The sequence below is a fragment of the Chanos chanos genome, chromosome 10 (genome assembly GCF_902362185.1).
Source record: "Chanos chanos chromosome 10, fChaCha1.1, whole genome shotgun sequence".
NCBI classification, from domain to species: domain Eukaryota; kingdom Metazoa; phylum Chordata; class Actinopteri; order Gonorynchiformes; family Chanidae; genus Chanos; species Chanos chanos.
The window spans coordinates 8,861,415-8,879,036 of NC_044504.1; the positions used below are offsets into that span (position 1 = coordinate 8,861,415).

Sequence of the window (17,622 nt, forward strand, 5' to 3'; positions counted from 1 at the left end):
TAAACAGCAGGTTACACACACTCCAACCGCTTTGGGCTGTATATTTTGCAGTCAGCATGACAGCAAAGTAAACATTTCTGGAGCTTAACTGCAGAATTTATTGACAAAAACATCAAACATGCTAGTATCATATACAGAGTGTTACGCTAGTTATTACAATGACTGAATAACAATAATAATAATAATAATTAAAAAAAAAACCTGTACAACTGATTTAAGGTAAAATTTGTTTTCCTGACCTAAGCAGCTGTAAGGCTATTTCTGAGTCAACACTGGTTTACAAACACGTTTTTTTTTCTGGTGTACTCATGCTTTAAAACACAGCTGTTCTGATGAGTTTCTGTTTCGCCAAATGTCAAGCACACTGTCTAAATACTCTTACTATTTGAACCACTGTTTTAGTACAGACCTAGTAATTTGTCAGAATCAGAGGCATACAATTTTACATACTGTACATCTATCCAATACTGTTCTGAATGACATTATCTGAGAAATATTCAATATTCAAATTAAATATGATAGCCCTCAAACAAGCATTTAGTAATGTTTCCATTATCACTGTTATTTCACACACATAAACATATATACTCATATATTTTTGTAATAAATGACGGACTTTCAAACTGACCAATGATCAATATCTCTGATCCTAATAAAGACATAAGGGACACAGTGGAAACATGACAGCTTATTTTGAATTCACACCCTGTTGAAATGTAAGTTAACACTCAGGGCACAAAAGAAAACCACAGGAGGAGTGTAGACTGTTTATAGCTTCATATCTAACCTTACGGAAAAGCCACAGAATTATAGTCACATGGTGTAACTGAGGTGAAGGTTGTCCGTGCTGACAGACCATCACTGGGTGATTTAAGTATTTGTACAAAAAGTCCAACTGACTTTCAGACTGATATTAGTGCAGATGTATGTTGGCAGTCAGGGGATGTGCCACTGGTTTGATCTCTATATAGCAGTATTTACCTGACTATTTCAAAATAACATGTGCTCTTAAATAAATAACTGAGAGATAACTTTTACTGACCAACAGAATACTTGTTTTGTGACATAAGATTGAGGCCTAAGGTGAAAGGGATTGATGCACTGTACAATAACTTGAGCAGTGATTTGCAGGTTTCACACAAATATCCGATTTGGATAATGTAAAACCAGGGTCATTCCATCTAAAATCACGCATCATGACTCCCGCCATCTCAGATTGTACTCAAATGACCTGTACAGCTAAGATAAGACCACCGTTCATGTAACATTATTTTGTATAATTTCATCAGTGAAAATGGAGTTACTTTATATCTGCTGCTTAAAAAAAGGGCACTTATGTAGGATTTGCAATACATTGACTAATTATAGTTTGTAACATTTGCTTCATCCTAAACCCCATCCTGGGAATAGCTATGACATGAAGAATCCAAATAAATGGTGAAACTCCACTCACAGACACCCCCCCCCACCCCCAAATCAACTCAAACTCCAAATCTACAGTCCAGAACATTGGGTCTCATGGTACGAAGTCCGAGACCATTATTTCCGAATGTTCCCATGCAATCGATTTCTCGCAGTCTGTTTCTTTCACTTTTCACAGAACCGATAACAAACTTTCTCTCGACATACAAATCATCTGGGGGCAAACTGAGATGGTGAGCGTCAAAAAAATTCACTTTTCTGCACGATCTCAGATGGAGCGAGCCGCCATTTCAAACCAACCTGTTTCAGAGTTCATCTCAGAGACAATCTACTGTAGGAACGGTGCGGTGCCAGGTGACGTGAGACCGATGCCTATGTTGTGCGTATGTGTCTGTACTGAGGGATTAGAGCCAAGCTGCACCGGTGGATTATAGGCTTCGGTCCCGGGGTGGGACTGAACAGAGGTGCCGTACGGCCCTGGAGTCCTGCCTCTTCGCTGAGCGCGGGCGAAGCCGCGCTGCGCGTGTACGATGGGAGCGGGTTGACCGTTGAGCTGAGCTGGCTGTGAAGTCATCAGACAGGCCTGCAGCTTGCGTTTCGCCCGCCAACGCGCCACCCGCAGACGGGTCTTCTCTCTGCGTTCGCGCACCAGGTCGGCCAGAAGCGCCTGGGGCAGGCTCTGCTCCAGTTCACGCTGACGGTTCTGGCTCCGCCTCCTCAGCTCCGCCCGCTGCCGTTTGTACTCTTCATAAAGGTTCAAGTCCTTGCGCCATATCCGCATCGGCCTCTGGACCCCTGCTACCGACAGCTGGGGATCCACGTCTGACAGTAAAAAAACAAGTAAAAAGAAAAAAAAAAAGGGGGGGGGGGGTTGGAGAAAGAAAAAGAGAGAGAGAAAGAAGAAGAGAAAGAGAGAGAGTGACAGAGACAGAGACAGAGAGAGCGAGAGAGAGGTGGGACAGCAACATATTAATAACAATGTGCTGGGTATCAATTATGCATAGTATTGCCTCTGACTCAGCAATCAGGATGTTCCTGGAAACATATAACAACAAATAATTTCACTTAAAATCAAATTGAGTACTGCAGTTAAGAAGCACTACTGGAGCTACATTCACAGTCTCTGCTGATGGCTTAAAGCATCAAGTCCTACTCACATGTGGAGGTCCCCATAGAGGAGATGGTTGTGTCTGTGTGTACTACTGTGTTGGATGGAGCCTGGTGAGTCTCAGTTGTGCTCAGAGAGCCTCTGGATGTGCTCGCCGTAGCCAGCTGGTCCAGTGCTAATCCTGGGCACTCTGAGGTAGAGGGAGTGCTTGTTTCTGTTGGCTCTGTCTTAACACAGACAATTTCAATTTCTGACTCCTCCTCTTTGACTTCAAGAGGCAGGGCCACTTCTGTGGAGGTAGAATTATCTGCATCTTTGCCTTCAAATCTGCTGACTAAGGAGTGTGTGTTAGAGTCCTGTGTCTCTATGTTTTGGTTCTCAAAGCTCTCCAGATGCATTCCACACCACACAGATTCACAGGCCTCAGATAACTGGCATCCACTCTGCTCCAATGGAGAGTCTGCATCTTCATCTAGAATAAATACAAAAAGGACAATTAACATATAAGACTTTAACCCAACTCTACCAAAAGTGACAAAAATATGTTGATATATACGTTAGAACTGCGTGACCAACATTCATGTTCTCAGCAACTCTACCAAAGGAGAATCTGACACACAAAATCTAAGGAAGTGTAAAAAAGATGCATGACATCACACCTTTTGTTGGTGCCAGGTTCACTATGGCTTCATTCATTTCCACTGGATGGATGTCAGTGCTTGACTGGCCCTCGGTTCTGACTGGCCCTTGGACTACGTCATGAGGTTTTGACAAATGAAGTCGCTGCCTTTCCCATATTATTCTGTCAATATCAGCAGTTGGGTCAGGATTTCTGGGTTTAGGGAACGCAACATTTCCACCCGAGAAGGTCGTGCTGTGGGCCTCTCGTCTCGGCTTAAGCCTTTGGGAAACTGGTGACCCATCGACATGAATCTCTTGAGTTCTGAGTACATCAGACTGGGGAAGCGAATGTCTGGGGTTAGTCAGAACCGGTCTACTGTCTTTGGCACACAAGACATTCACATACTTTCGCATAGTTTTCATCTGACTCCGGGAGATCTCGAGCATCTGCCGAATGTTCTGATTCTCCTTCTCTTTTGCGGTCATCTCTCTCCTGAATTCCTCGAATTTGAGACTTACAACTCGTATCATTTCTGCCAACACCGTTTCCACTGCCACGTTTACTGCTTTTTCTATGACTGCTCCCATCTGCCCTCTCATTAATGAAATGGTTAAATTGACATCCATTTCTAGTTAACTTTGCGTCCGTTTATCTCGTTTCGAAGAAGTGATGTCTAGAATCAAGCTAATTCAGACACGGAATACTCGCATCCAGCACATTAATTTTCCTACATTCGCCAATGTGTAATACTTTGAGACACTTGAAAAACCAGCCAATATAATTAAAGGATCCAAAACATTTCTTTAAAGAAAATTACACTAATTCTTTACATTAAACCAAACAGCCCACTAAACGTATTCTGCTGTTCTCTGGTCTCACCTTACAAAATACATCCGGGTTACTGAGGACAGTGCAAAAGTCCAAATACACGATATTGCATGGTATTTGTCATTGTACTATACGATGTCACATATCTCTGAAAAACATCAATTAATTGCATAGAAATCACAAACAATTCTTTGGACAGTTAGTGTGTATTATAAGTATTAAAGTATTGGAAATTGAAAATGGAGTACTTTTACTTTGAAAATGCTTCTGTTCGTATTCCATCCAGGTTAACACACACACACACACACACACACACACAAAGTTAGTATCTGAGTTCAGTGCAGAGAGTGAGTGCATTTCCTCCAATATGAAAGATGAATGTTTGTAAAAAAAAAAACAAAAAACAAAAAAAAACAAAGGAAGTTGTAGCAAACAAAAATGTGCAGAGGAAGTTGTATCAAACATATAACAGTCTTTTTATTCACACAAAATTATGATAGTGCCCACTCACAATTTCTGTTGATAATATATTTTGTCTATGTGACTAAGAACTAATCATGTCATTTCTAACACAAAGAACACACAGTAATGTATCATAACAACATTTTTAATAAAATAAATAGTCACATTGTCAGTCCACCTGACAGTTGACTTTTAACTGACAGGGTTGACAGCCAACTGATGGAGTTGAGAATGGAAGACATAAACACACTTAATTTCTTCTAAACAATAAAGAAATAAATTTAAATGTGTGTATGTTATTAACAACCTAACCTGTTTTAAAATGAGAAAGAATAATGTGTTAAGAAATGAAAATAAAGAAAGGATTATTTGAGTCTCTCCCTTTGTTTACGCTCCATTAACCAAAAGTAGATTGTCCTAAAAGCAATCTTTGGTCTAAGCTATAATATATAATACTTAAAACTGTATTACTTCTTAAATTTCTCAGAACATGTAAAACTTACTAGCACTATTGCATTCTGCTGAATAAGAACTGAGAGAGGGGTTCTTAGGATATGGCTAACTCTTCTAAGGCCTGATTAAATTACATTTTTGTTGAAATCCTTTGGTATTGACAAAAAAAACTGGGAAAGGACTTTCAATGTTTAATATCCTCATTAAAATTGTATTTTAAACCAAAGAGGCTTATAAGAGTAAAGTCTCACAAGTATGTTGTCTGTCAGTACTGTTAGTTTTAGATTTAAAAACTTTTAACAGATTTTTAATTGTTTGAAATGATGAATTCCTACTCGGGAAAAGAATGTTTTCTGGAGCTCCATAGGTACATACATTAGAATAAAAAGAAAGAAAGTCGTTTAAGAAAATGAAATAAATGACATTTATTTCATGCAGTGAACACTAAAATTAAATTGAAACCTTTTTTCATTGCATGTGTCTTGTCCAAATTCTCAAGAATGCCTGATAAATAAGTCAGTGAGTGTGGATGGACTGTCTCACCTTAGCAAGCAGCACTGTCGTCCCTAGGTCTCTTCTTTGCTCCATTAACCTGGAAACCAAATCAGCTTTCCCCCTGATCCTGGCACTAGCATTACCCAAGAACAGGTTAATCAGGCAAGAGTTAATCAGGGAAGGTCTGTCTAGCCTTGGCTAAGTGATGATACATAGCTTTGACTGGGGAGACAAAATCATGAATGTACGGTGGAATGATGTCATAAAGCACGTACCCCTAAAAAATGTGGTGTCGGCACTTTGATTTAAAATGCAAGACAAAAGAGAAGAAAAACCATAATTCAGAACACTACATATATCAGCCTACGGTATGAGCAGGCAGTGAGGTCAAGACCAGATCAACCTGACGGCTGCACATGGAGAACACTATGAACTGAACCACGTAAACCTCTTATTATCTGAACCTCCTCAAACCACTAAATGGTAAATGAAAAAGCATTCTCTACCACCACCACCAACAAAATATCAAATAACGGTATTGCTTGTAGAGGAATGTTTTTTCTTCCCATTCCAGCCAAGTTAAAGACAGTTTTAGAGCTATTGTTGTGGCTTTTGGTGGTACTATGTCCAATTAAGACACTTCATGTTGGTGTATTTAGTCATCTATCAGTTTTATATACATATATATATATATATAGTGATATTTGATGGCAGACTGTGGTGTTTTTTTTGTCATTCTACATATCAGATTTTTGAATATATTTGGAATATCATATTTTTAGGTATTATGCTTTTTTTAAGTATCACATATTGTGTCCTGAGCTCTGGAGGCAAATAAGCAGTGCACAGGTCTGAATTCAGTCATCTTCTTATAACATTCTTTCCCCTTTCTAAAACAGCCAAGGAAACAAGGGAAAAACAACCACACAAATAAAACAAAGGTGACGCTATCTGCATTTTGATGTCTGCTCTTTGAACATTAAGAACTTGGAAATGCAAGAAAGTTTAATTTACAGTAAAGTGCGATCTCATTTCCTACTTGCAGATAAGAGTGGAAAGTGCTTTCTCTGAAAGATCAGCTACAGTGCTGACATGCTCATTGAAAAACAATGTGGTCTAATGCTGAAAGGATATCATTGGTCTCACTGTGGTCTCTTTTAATGATTTTTCTCTTCCTCTTTGTCTCTTTTTCTTTAAAGCGGAACAGCTAATGACAGTTGTGAGATTCTAATCAGAGAATTCAGAGAAATCGAATTTTCAAAACTATTTTTACTGAATAGTTTGTGATCTCTTTGTACTTAAAGAGTCTAATTAAGGTGCACTCAGATAGCTTTGTTTAAACAAAAAAATTATGTATATATTTTTTCCAATATACGTTACAGTGCATCTTCTCAACCTCTAACTATACAAATCATCTGAAAACAAGCTCTAATGGCAGGTGTGAAAATGCACTTCCCTTTTTGATTACATATGAAAAAATGACATTGCATCCCTTGAGAACTGCAATCTATAGAACATGCTGTGAATCACGTATCAAATCTAATCTAAGAATTCATTTAACAGTGGTCCTGTAATAGCATATGCATTATGAATGGTAATTCATCTTTTCACTGACTGTGATAGTTTCATGTGTTAAGTGCTTTACATCCTGTAGCGACAGACACATTTGTAGAGTAGATTACTTTAGGCTTAACTTTGCATGCAATGCAAAGGTCACAGTAAATCAGAGTGGTTTGGTTTGTTTCTTGTGGTGGAGGGAAAATGCTGAATTGTACAAAGTTCTAATCAGTGCAAACGATGATTTGTATCAACACATTATTCATCTGAAGTATGTATCATGCTGACAGGTCAAATGTCAGTGTTGCAGAATGACAGTGGCAGATTTCCTCCAATATTCTGATCTGAAAATTAACACTACGTTGTTGCATTTAATCCCTACAAAGTCATTTTTAGAGGTACCTTAAAATAATGAGGTGATGCATTTGTACTACAGCAGTACAGGACATAAAATACAAGACGCTTCAATCGATTAAAAAAACCCAAAAAAACATGTTTACTATTGAAAATCATACAAATGAAACAAATGGAATACAGTGGAGTGTTAGAAATACATGATACTGTTTAGAAGACACATAAGTATAGAGAGAGAGAGAGAAAGGAGAGCAGATGTTAGCATTACGTTAATAAAACCTCATGTGTATCATGATAAAGCTCGTTAACAGCTGTGCGCTAATGCTCAGGCAGGAGTACTGTGAACAAGTTTGATCAGTGTGTGATGTAGTGCCAAATGTCTTGGCCCAGCAGCCTCAGCCATACTCTGTGTTTTATCCTCATAAGGACTAAATGACTTATACAAATAACATCAAGATTTAAAAAATACAACCTAACGACAAACAAAAGACACACTGTGGTTAAATGCAACAGCATCGGTTAGAAAAACAAACAAACAACAGCAACAACAACGACAACAACAACAAAAAAAGAGGACTAAACAGATTAGTTGGTGAGATAAGAAGTACATTCCTCATACCTGACGATTTTTTCCCCAGAAACAAGAGGCCCGTCTAAAGTCTTATTTATGAGTAATAGTTATCAGCTATATCGTATACATTCAGTGTGACGTCACAGCGTTGCGTTTCAGCTGAGGGTGAGCCCCTTTCTGACGCAGTACCAATACGTATCTTTGATTATTTGCAGTTTAAGAAGGGGGGGGAAAAAAAAAAAAAGCTGTGATGAGTTGTAACTCACAAAACGCTTGCAATTCACTCACTGCCGTGAGACATAAGAAAGTTGGTGCGATTTTGATGTGAGTTGTGATTCACATCCCTGAAAGACCTCCCCTGCTGTTGCACTTCACGCATGTCCATATAGTCCGCGTTCTCCTGATCATTTCCCATGACCCTAGGCTGAAATACAAGGAATGCCAATATTCTTTAACCATTTTAACCACAAAAAAGCATTTTTTAGATGGCACTTTTGACAAGAGGAGACAAATGATTTGTGAGATGAGGAATATAAATGGTTTACCTTTGGATTGCTGTGTTTTTGCTGTGAATTAACATAGACAAAATACCAGATTATAAAACATAGCATTCAGAAATTGTCCATAGCATTTTACCATTCTGTACTGATGATTATGCACCCACAATCAAACGTGTTTTCTTTTTTCTTTTTTTTTATCTAAAATGGAACTTAACATTGATCCACTATTACATTGCTAATCATGTTTCAGGTTAATACAGAGCAGTGATTCTCAACTCCAGTCCTGAGGGCCCCCTGTCCTGCACGTCTATGTTTTAACTCTTCATCATCACAGTTTAACTGAGCTAATCAAGGGCTTGATGATGAACTGATCAGTGGAATCAGGTGTGTCAGTCCTGAGTTAAAACAAAGATGAGTAGGACAGTGGGCCCCCAGGACTGGAGTTGAGAATCAATGGCCTAAAGAAACAATAAAACTTGCTGTGCTCATAACCTGTTTCTGGCATGAACGACTTCCTAGATAGGAACGTATTTTGTGTTCTCGTTCAGAGAGACTATGGAAGGAGGAATTCTTGAGATTCGTGTATAAATTACACACAGTGCCTTCAAACAAATACTGATGGATTGCAGAGTGCCTAACTGTATAACAGCATATGTGCTCTTGACTTTTCCACCCTGTGATGCTGGAGTTTTCAAGATTCTGTCGAGCATGTGTGCTGCTAAAGTCTATTCAGATGAGTTCTATTATTTAAAAAAAAAAAAAATAAATAATTAAAGGGGGATTAATATGGGGACTTTACTTCACTTTCAGCTGAAGTGATGGTTTAATATTAACTGACCCATATCTTGTTAAGTGCAAATAGCTAAACCATGAATGCAAAGTTATATGAGAGACATTACCAGCATGGGTATGTAAGTCAAGATGGACATTAAAAAAAGAACAATGATTGTAACATATTTCAGGTCTGCAGAGAAAGGAATTTCAACATTCTGTTTGCTTAACTAGCAGAGAATTAGTTCAGTCAAGCAATGTGTAGTCATCACGTAGAATCAGATCATGTGAAACATGACGGCATTTTCTCATTCAGCAAGTAACTCTGATACATAAATGACAAAGCTTGAGAGGAAAGCGACATCTCTCTCTCTTTCTGAGTTAGGTCCATGCAAGCATGCTAAGCTCAGTAGTGTTACTGTCATTGTTATTCTGTTACTGACATTGGATTCAAAATGAAAAGTAACTTACCGTCAGTTTAAAGCAGAGGATGCTGATGATGAAGCTATAGAGAGCGAGACATGCTATCACAGCGACCAAAACCCAGAGAAGAGGGTCAGTGTTTTCGGAGGGGCATGGTTTCCTCTTGTGTGGAACACACTCTTCAGTAACATACATAAAGAGTGAATGAGTTTTTTTTTTTTTAAAACTAAAATATTCACACACATGATATTCACAAAATGATGCTTTAGCTGCCACCGCATGAGAAAAGTATTTGACGTTGACATTCTGTAAAGAGTTTAGACAAAACCTTATGTAACTATGAGTGTGAATTGCAAGGTTGTGATTGTCAATGAACTCACTCTAACCTGGAAATAGTCTTGTTCCATTTCCCATTCGTTGTTTAATCGGCAGTGGATTTGTTCTTGAAAATTCACACTGATAAGCAGCATTGAGAGCATCAGGTTTAAGATTATGTAAGGTGAATGTAACCTCGTCCCATTTCCTCTGTATCCAGGTGCAGTCAGGCTGTTTATCCATTTGACACACGGGCGTCTCATTGGACTTTAACTTGCCATCCATTATCCAGCTCTCTTCAGATCCCATGTGCTTACAGGTCACGCTTACTGATCCATCAACATTACGCGTGTGATTCACAGGAGGGCTTACTTTGAAGTCAGCAGTGGCGAGGCAAACTTGGAGAAAAAAAAAATGTTGTCAAATTTGTGTAGTTGTGGCCCTAATTAGAAAGGTGAGAGAATCATCCTGACAGCAGCAAAAATAAGAAATGTCATACTAATACAATGATAGTTTCATTGATAGTACCTACAGTTCTGCTTAGTTCCCTGACATGAATTGTAAAATGGAACTTCAGCAGGTAAGATCCTCTATTTTGACAGGCTGAAGTATGGAATTTGAAAAATATAATCATCCTTGCGTTCTTAATAACTGTTGCATATATAGGCGAAGTAGTGGATGCCAGGACTACCAGAACATGAGATTCACTTGACAGAACGAGACATTCTGAAGGTATGTAGAACAAAACGTAAACATAGGCATCAAACAATGAACATTTATAAGCGTAGAATTAGAGATGTTGTAAGGTGAAACATGATAACTCCTCTAATAAGGCTATTCTGAGTTAGATTCATCTAAAATTGTGCTATATCCATAAATCAGCTTTAAACATATCACATTTAGCTTAGAATAACCCCCAACTCAAACAGTATACACACACACACACACACATATATATGTATGTATATATGTATACGTATACACACACACACACACACACACACACTGCTTGACACCTGCCAGTCACAGTAAAACTGTTTAAGTTGTAAAATGTATAAAAGTAGTAAAATATAGGCTATTTGATATGATGTAATGAGCTTAAATTACTTACCATGTCCAAAAGTCAAAAAAAGCCCTAGAATCATCAGAGTGATGTACTTGTTACACATCTCAACTTCCGATGTGTCAAAGCTGTGAAAATTCGTGTTGAGAACAAATATTCTTCAAGGGATTTTCAAAATAGGGTCATCCTGAGTAAACAAAAGCTAAATAAGTTCAAACTGGCTGATAAGTGAAGCAAATGCTGAGCTAGTAGCAACGAGGTAATCTAAAAATGTGCTAGCTAGAGAATGATTTACACTACACGCAAATGTTTTTCTGCCGGTAAAGCGTGCGTGGGTATCTTTCTGGTAACATGACGAGTTTGCACGGAAAATGCTCACCGTTTCCTCGGCTCAGTGAATGAACTGAACTTTGGGCCAGCACCCCTTTTAAAGTACACAGATACAAAACAATCCTTTTTTTTTCATCTGCCTACTGATAATCCAATTGCGTGTGTGCGTGCGTGTGCATGTCAGTCAGTCAGTCAGTTTCCTGTAGTTCTGTGGATATACTGTACCTAATTTGGTTTCACAACTGATCATAATATACTACGCTGAAACAAAAGGCACTTCTAATCTTTAAAAACATTATTTAAAGATCCGAAATTCAGAAAACAACTATTATAGGAAATCGAGTTAAAATGATTTACTTCTTTGATACACTTTAATGTCTCTGGACGTGGAGGGGATGCTGGCCCTATTGAAACAAGAAACAAAACAAAAATCAATAAATTAATGAATAAAATCCAAAAACAATCACAAAACAGTAAAATTTCCACTGTCACGTCATTTGGGAGTCTGGTTTCATTAGGTTACGCATTCCGCTGTCCTATTTTTGGTCTTTTTTTTTTTTAGTACTATTCAGAGATTCTTAAACCAGACCTTTCTAGGTGTCCATCCCACATCCTGTTTTGAGGTGTTAAACCGCAAAGCTAAGAGAGCGATGGAGGCCGTCTCTGGCCCGGCGTCCTGTTTTTCTTTTCTGTTTTTCATTTCAAGTGTGACAGATAAGTGCTGAAGTATTCAGAATCACCATCTTCCTCAGACAACGGCAGAAAGCTGAGATAACACTTGTTTTTGCTTTTATCTCAAGATGCTGAGATATAGCTTGCAATCAGCGCGGTTACAGCGTGCCATGGTGCTACTTATTTTTTTAGTCTGACCAATTTTGGTGCCAGGTGAAAATAACCGATGTCTGTCAAAGCATCAATATTTTTAAAAAAGAAAAAAATATATGTATATATTTATATTACTTATTTATATTACTTATTCATCTACGAGAAATACTTTTCTTTCTTTCTTTTTTTTGATCAATGAAAATGTATGTATATTATATATATAAATCAAAGCAAGCATATGAACTTATTTATCTATGAGAAATACTTTTTTCTTTTTTTTTTTTTGATCAAGTGAAAATTCACCTTCATTCGCTCTTCTGTTTTTTTTCTGTTCTTGTCTTTTTTTTGTCCCAGCATTTAGTATGTGAGTGGGGTAATCTAGGACACAATGATAGCGGATAGAGCCACGGTAACAAGAATGTTTGAAGATGAAGGTTGTCTTCTGGTGCTCAGGAAGCAGGTGTTAACCTTTCTCTGCTGAGAGGAAAAGCAGTTTTCCACTGACTAGTTTATGTACTCTGAGCTAAGTTTTACAAATGTCAGTAAACGTTATAGGACAGAAAGTAGAGATAAACACAGGTTCTCTGTGGTCAGTTTTTTCAGTTGCAGTCTCAAAACAGACCGATAGGCATGCAGGTGTATGTACCAGCATCAGCCTTGGTTACTGGTATATGATCTGTCATTAGGCTGCTTGTTATTATCTGCCATAATCTGTTATTATTGTGATCAAACTGTAATAGAACTTAAAGTAGAGATTCACACAGGTCCTCTGTGGTCAGTTTTCTGCTGTAATATGGTATTATTATGCTCAAATATTAATATTAATATTAATATTAATTAATATGTCTTTTGCGGAGTCATTGTAAAGTTATTGTAAGTGTTGCTGCATGAATTCATCCGTATTCATTTTTTTTTTACAGTTGGCTGAGTAATTTCTTTTAAAGAATACTAGTATTCTCTTCCACTCAGCATTTGTCTACTGGGCAGGACACTTCCCATCTCACACCTCACAAACAGCCATCAACAAATGAGCTAATTCAAAGAGTGCTACACTAATCTCTACGTCGGCTATCTGATTTAATGTGTGTCACACATCTAATCTATTGTTGGTTTAGTTCTGAGATGTCAAAGCAGTTTTGTCTGCCTGTTACCGTGTGTGTCAGCTCTATAGAGAGTCTAAATGGGCCAGGTCAACATTGCTGCTACTGTAGAATGACCTTCTCTTGAAAGAAGCCCACTGTTTTGCTGCTCTCTGCTGGTGACTGAACAGACAGCGTGATTGAGAAGAAAGACCCCTTAGCATAGGACGTCTCTCTGTGGTGTGATGTCTGCACCTCGCTGTGTCAAAATGACAGAATACACGAACAGGCATTAATCCTCCCTGACTCATCAGTTACAAATATCCCCCTGATTAAGACGCTGGCCTGACGACAGTCTGTTAGAAACGTAAGAGTCATTTAGATTGAATTAGATTTAATGAACACTTCTTACAATAAGAAGATGAACATAGCAGATTCAAGAACAGTTACAGAGATAAACTGCGTAAAATACATAAAATGCTTACACAGCACCTTGCTACAATGATGTCAAACAATCTTCTTAAAAAAAAAACTCTTCCAGTTTAAATATCTGTGTACATAAATTAAGCTAAATGAAATAGAAAAACATTAGTTCTCACAAAAACTATAACATGGTTACCTACTCTTTAATATCTGTACTTTGGATCTTAATGAGATCCTAACAAATTACATTTCCCAGAAATAATATGTATTCATATGTATATCTATGTACTCAGAATAGGTTAATATTAGTTCCATAAGTGCAAGTTACCATGTAAGCTACCATAATGGAAGAGCTTTGTGAGAGAGTATGGTTCACGTGAAATTTCCGTAATCAGACATGCAATTCACCACTCAGTGAATTCCCTCTCGCTTTGGGACAAGACTCTCTCATTTTCAGCATCATCTTCATGATCTGTGGAGGAAAGACAAATTTTGTTCAGAATGACTTGAGAACACAGAATCAAAAGAACCACTGATTCTTGTGTCAATAAACTGAAAACGAATAAAATGTAAAGCTTAAGCCTAAGATACTGATCAGGTTAACATCTCATTATTTACATATTTGCACATTCATTTGAACTTAGAGCAGTGTCAGCTTTCTACATGACTCTAATTCTATAATAATTCAGTGGGTTTTTATTGAAGCATAGTTACTGCATCAAATTGACTAGGGGCTTTTATTTCTAAGCGGGGCGTAAAAGTGGTCATAAGTGAAATAATGGAACGTGAGCTTACCTGGAGAATGAGACAGAAGGTTTCTATTATGCCGACGTAAACCATCGCTGTGATGAGTCGACTGAGTGGTTTTAGCTCTCTTCTCGTCAATGCCTTAACAGGGATAGATGGGAAAGAGCAAGAGGTCACTGTTTAAGCTCCTGTGTATAAGCGCTCATAGGACCAAAAAAAAAAAACAAAAACAAAAACGTCATCTGCTGTGTGATGTCAGCCAATGCTTTGTGTTGTAATTTGGGTACATGTTGAGGCTGCTCCCTTTAACACTGTGTCTCCGTCACCAGGAAACCACAGTGGTCTCAAGATGTTTGAACTGTTGATTAACTCTGGCTCCGTTTGGTGATTCTACAATGAACCACTGTTCTAATGCAATAAAACTTTACAGGTGACAGAACATCAGCGAACTAGATACACATAGACACACCCTCTGTGTTAACTATGTATTATTTGGTTCATTCTTTGATGGACATAAAACACTGATTAACTTCTTTCCTTAGAAATAATGAAATATGTATTGCCTGTTCATACATCTCTGTCTTTTACAGATAGGACAACCTATAATTTGCTTTATATAAAAAAAACTCCACCATAACAGCGACAGAACAGCTACTAAAACACAGCACATGAAAATGTGTTCATATTCCCACATTCAGTGAAATGTATCTTACCGGGAATGTAGACCAAGGTTCCGTTACCAAACCTCCGTACGTAGGGTGGTGGATACAACACTGCCACCCTGCAGCGGTAAAGGTCAGTATCTGATCCCTTAAGGCCGTAGACGGTTAGGTTCACCCAGCCTTGACCCAGTTCTCCCCTGCAGCGCACCTCTCCCTGAGTCTCAATGTAAGGTACCGTAGTGTTTATGAGGCCGCCGCATATCTTCTGATGTCCGTACATGCCTTTGTACAAACTGACATAGAGCTCCTCTGGACCAACTTTAGACTGGAATGAACAATGCACTCCTGCCTGGCCTTCGCTGCCCACGGCTCGATAGAGCTGAGTCACACGCAAACCTTTTCGGAGAAAGGATGAGAGAGTAAGAGAAAGACAACCCCGATGACACCTTTAGCTGATCTGTTGACGATCGTGTCCAGGCTTTCTCTTTGTTTTGGTTTTTGTTTTTTGGGGTTTTTTTTTGGTTTTTTTATTTAACAAAGATCGAAATGTTCTATTTTCCAGCCGGCTTTGATCTATTTTGATCATGGATTTGAAATTTCTGAAATCATTTTATAATGATATGTCATTGTAACTAAACATACGTCGTGAAAGAATGAATTGTATTTTTACTCACCAGTCCCTACTGGGATACACAGAATCAGCATGACAAGATGGGCAATCATTGTGTTAGTTGCTTAGTGCAATATCTCAACTGCCCTAAGACTTTTATAGGTAACTTAGAAGCTTAGGAAAAGTTGATGAAAACACCTGCATGTCAAGTACCAGTAATGCAAGTAACCGGATGCTCGTAAAAACGGAAAACGCTGAATATGACTCAAAATCAGCGAAAGACGTCGAGGAACCCATGTGAAGGTTTGATAAAAGCTGAAAAAAGCTGATTCTACAAAATCAACACCTGTGTCAAAAAGAAAAAGCAAAAAAAAAAGAAAAAACGAAAAAAACACAAGACCACAATAGACCGGAAACTTCTTTTACTGCAGCAGTATGGTTTGCCAAATGAGGCCTAATTTGTGCCCGAGTTCTGAGAATTCCACAGATGGAAATTGAGGTGTTTGTGTTTGAGGCTGTTTATCTTTGGAAAATCTTTCTCTGCAAATATTGAAAATTTTGAGGATAACATTGTGAATCTCTTCTGTTCTGTTGCAAGGACTGCGTGTGAGCTTGGGTAAAACAGCAGTGATTTGTACAATATTGGTTTGCTCAGTATTATTTAAAGTTTAGCATTACCGGTCTCACCTCACTGTTTACATATGCCCCTCTTAGGCCTCCATTCAGGACAAAGAAGGCATTTAGTATAACTATGGCAACAACTATGGGAACTCTGTTTAAAGGACAAAGTTCATTTCCTTCCTCTTATAGCAGTATAAATGGGCTTTGCTCCATGCTGTGTGTATGTATGTATGTATATATATGAAATACATAAAATTGCGATTATATTTGATCCATCATTTCTAATTTCTACCAACCGATCAATGTGATCAGCTGAATTAGGAGTGATTTTTTTTTTTGTTTGTTTTTCTATTTGATTTGAATCAAAAAGCAGGCGTGTAACATAGACTGCTGAGGCAACACAGTCCAGCAGTGCTTAAATACATCATCCATAAAGACTCCACATAAGAAGGTCATTAGGGTTCCGGGGTTGCAGGTACGCGGGACTGGAGGATGAACCTCGACAGAAATAAAGAGGAGGGTCTAAGAATGCCCCCCAGGGGGCAGTCATACACTGTGAATGTACAGTGGAGGGTGATAGAAAAGTTAAACCACTCTAGAGACGGTTTCTCTATTTAGTACTCTGGAAACCTCCTGCCATTAGGTATTTGTTCAGCTTTGCTATCAACACATGTCATTTTAATTGTTAGTTCATTAATTTGGAGTTGATTGTTAATCACCAAATCTTATATTGCTCCAGTCCTGTTATTCTTTTACCAAAAAAATAAATAATAATAAAAAAAAGGGAGGGGGCTGAGTTGAGTTTTGTTCATTGTGCAGAAACAGTTTAAAAGTATTTCAATTCACAGACTTTCATCTGACAAATATATACACGTGTATATGTTATAAATATTATTACTTCCAATATAAATATGAACATAACATACATGTAATTATTACATGAGTAATATCATTAATATTTGCTGTTTTTAAGACGTGATACAGGTAGAATCTTGAAAAATAACTGAATACTCAAATATTAAACATTAGAACATGAACCAGTCCAGTGAGGGATTCTTTTTCTCCACTGCGATGCTGTGTGTTGACAGAGCAAAGATCAGTAGCTTGGCTGAAGCTTTGACTCTTGACTCAGAAGCGTCCAGCTACATTCGGATGTTGTAGTTTCCTGGGTCTCTTGAATTCTCCTGGCATTGTGTTGACATAGTCACTCTGGCTGGAATTTTGTTTCCTGAGTTTGCACTTGTGCAAAACAAAGCAAAAAAAAAAAAAAAGAATACAAAAAAAACCACCAATTTAAAAATGTTTAACTCTACAATTTAGCATGCAATTAGTAATATACACAGTGTGATTTAAGCACACAGGCTGTTGCTCAAATGATGTG

The 17,622-nt window shown here is 38.0% G+C and overlaps 2 protein-coding genes across 2 annotated transcripts; both read right to left on the minus strand.

The window, feature by feature from the left end:
• Nucleotides 1-1,750: 1,750 nt before the first annotated feature.
• Nucleotides 1,751-3,739, minus strand: LOC115822752 (uncharacterized). Its single transcript, XM_030786671.1, has 3 exons — nt 3,190-3,739; nt 2,580-3,002; nt 1,751-2,244 (listed from the first exon to the last, which is right to left on the minus strand). Exons 1-3 carry the CDS (start codon nt 3,737-3,739, stop codon nt 1,751-1,753), a joined length of 1,467 nt encoding a protein of 488 aa, XP_030642531.1.
• A 10,266-nt stretch (nt 3,740-14,005) lies between these two features.
• On the minus strand, nt 14,006-15,733 carry cd28 (CD28 molecule). The gene is made up of 3 exons (XM_030786672.1): nt 15,685-15,733; nt 15,062-15,406; nt 14,006-14,073 (listed from the first exon to the last, which is right to left on the minus strand). Exons 1-3 carry the CDS (start codon nt 15,731-15,733, stop codon nt 14,006-14,008), a joined length of 462 nt encoding a protein of 153 aa, XP_030642532.1.
• Nucleotides 15,734-17,622: the final 1,889 nt, after the last annotated feature.

What these genes read in the sequence shown, in the direction of transcription:
- LOC115822752 (XM_030786671.1), bottom strand. Translation starts at nt 3,739, where the DNA reads ATGGGAGCAGTCATAGAAAAAGCAGTAAACGTGGCAGTGGAAACGGTG. An exon ending in GAACCTGGCACCAACAAAAG is followed by an intron (nt 3,003 to 3,189) that starts GTGTGATGTCAT and finishes TATTTATTCTAG; the next exon opens with ATGAAGATGCAGACTCTCCA. An exon ending in CTCTATGGGGACCTCCACAT is followed by an intron (nt 2,245 to 2,579) that starts GTGAGTAGGACT and finishes TTTTACTGTCAG; the next exon opens with ACGTGGATCCCCAGCTGTCG.
- cd28 (XM_030786672.1), bottom strand. Translation starts at nt 15,733, where the DNA reads ATGATTGCCCATCTTGTCATGCTGATTCTGTGTATCCCAGTAGGGACT. An exon ending in GTGTATCCCAGTAGGGACTG is followed by an intron (nt 15,407 to 15,684) that starts GTGAGTAAAAAT and finishes TTCTCCGAAAAG; the next exon opens with GTTTGCGTGTGACTCAGCTC. An exon ending in AACCTTGGTCTACATTCCCG is followed by an intron (nt 14,074 to 15,061) that starts GTAAGATACATT and finishes TTTCCTCCACAG; the next exon opens with ATCATGAAGATGATGCTGAA.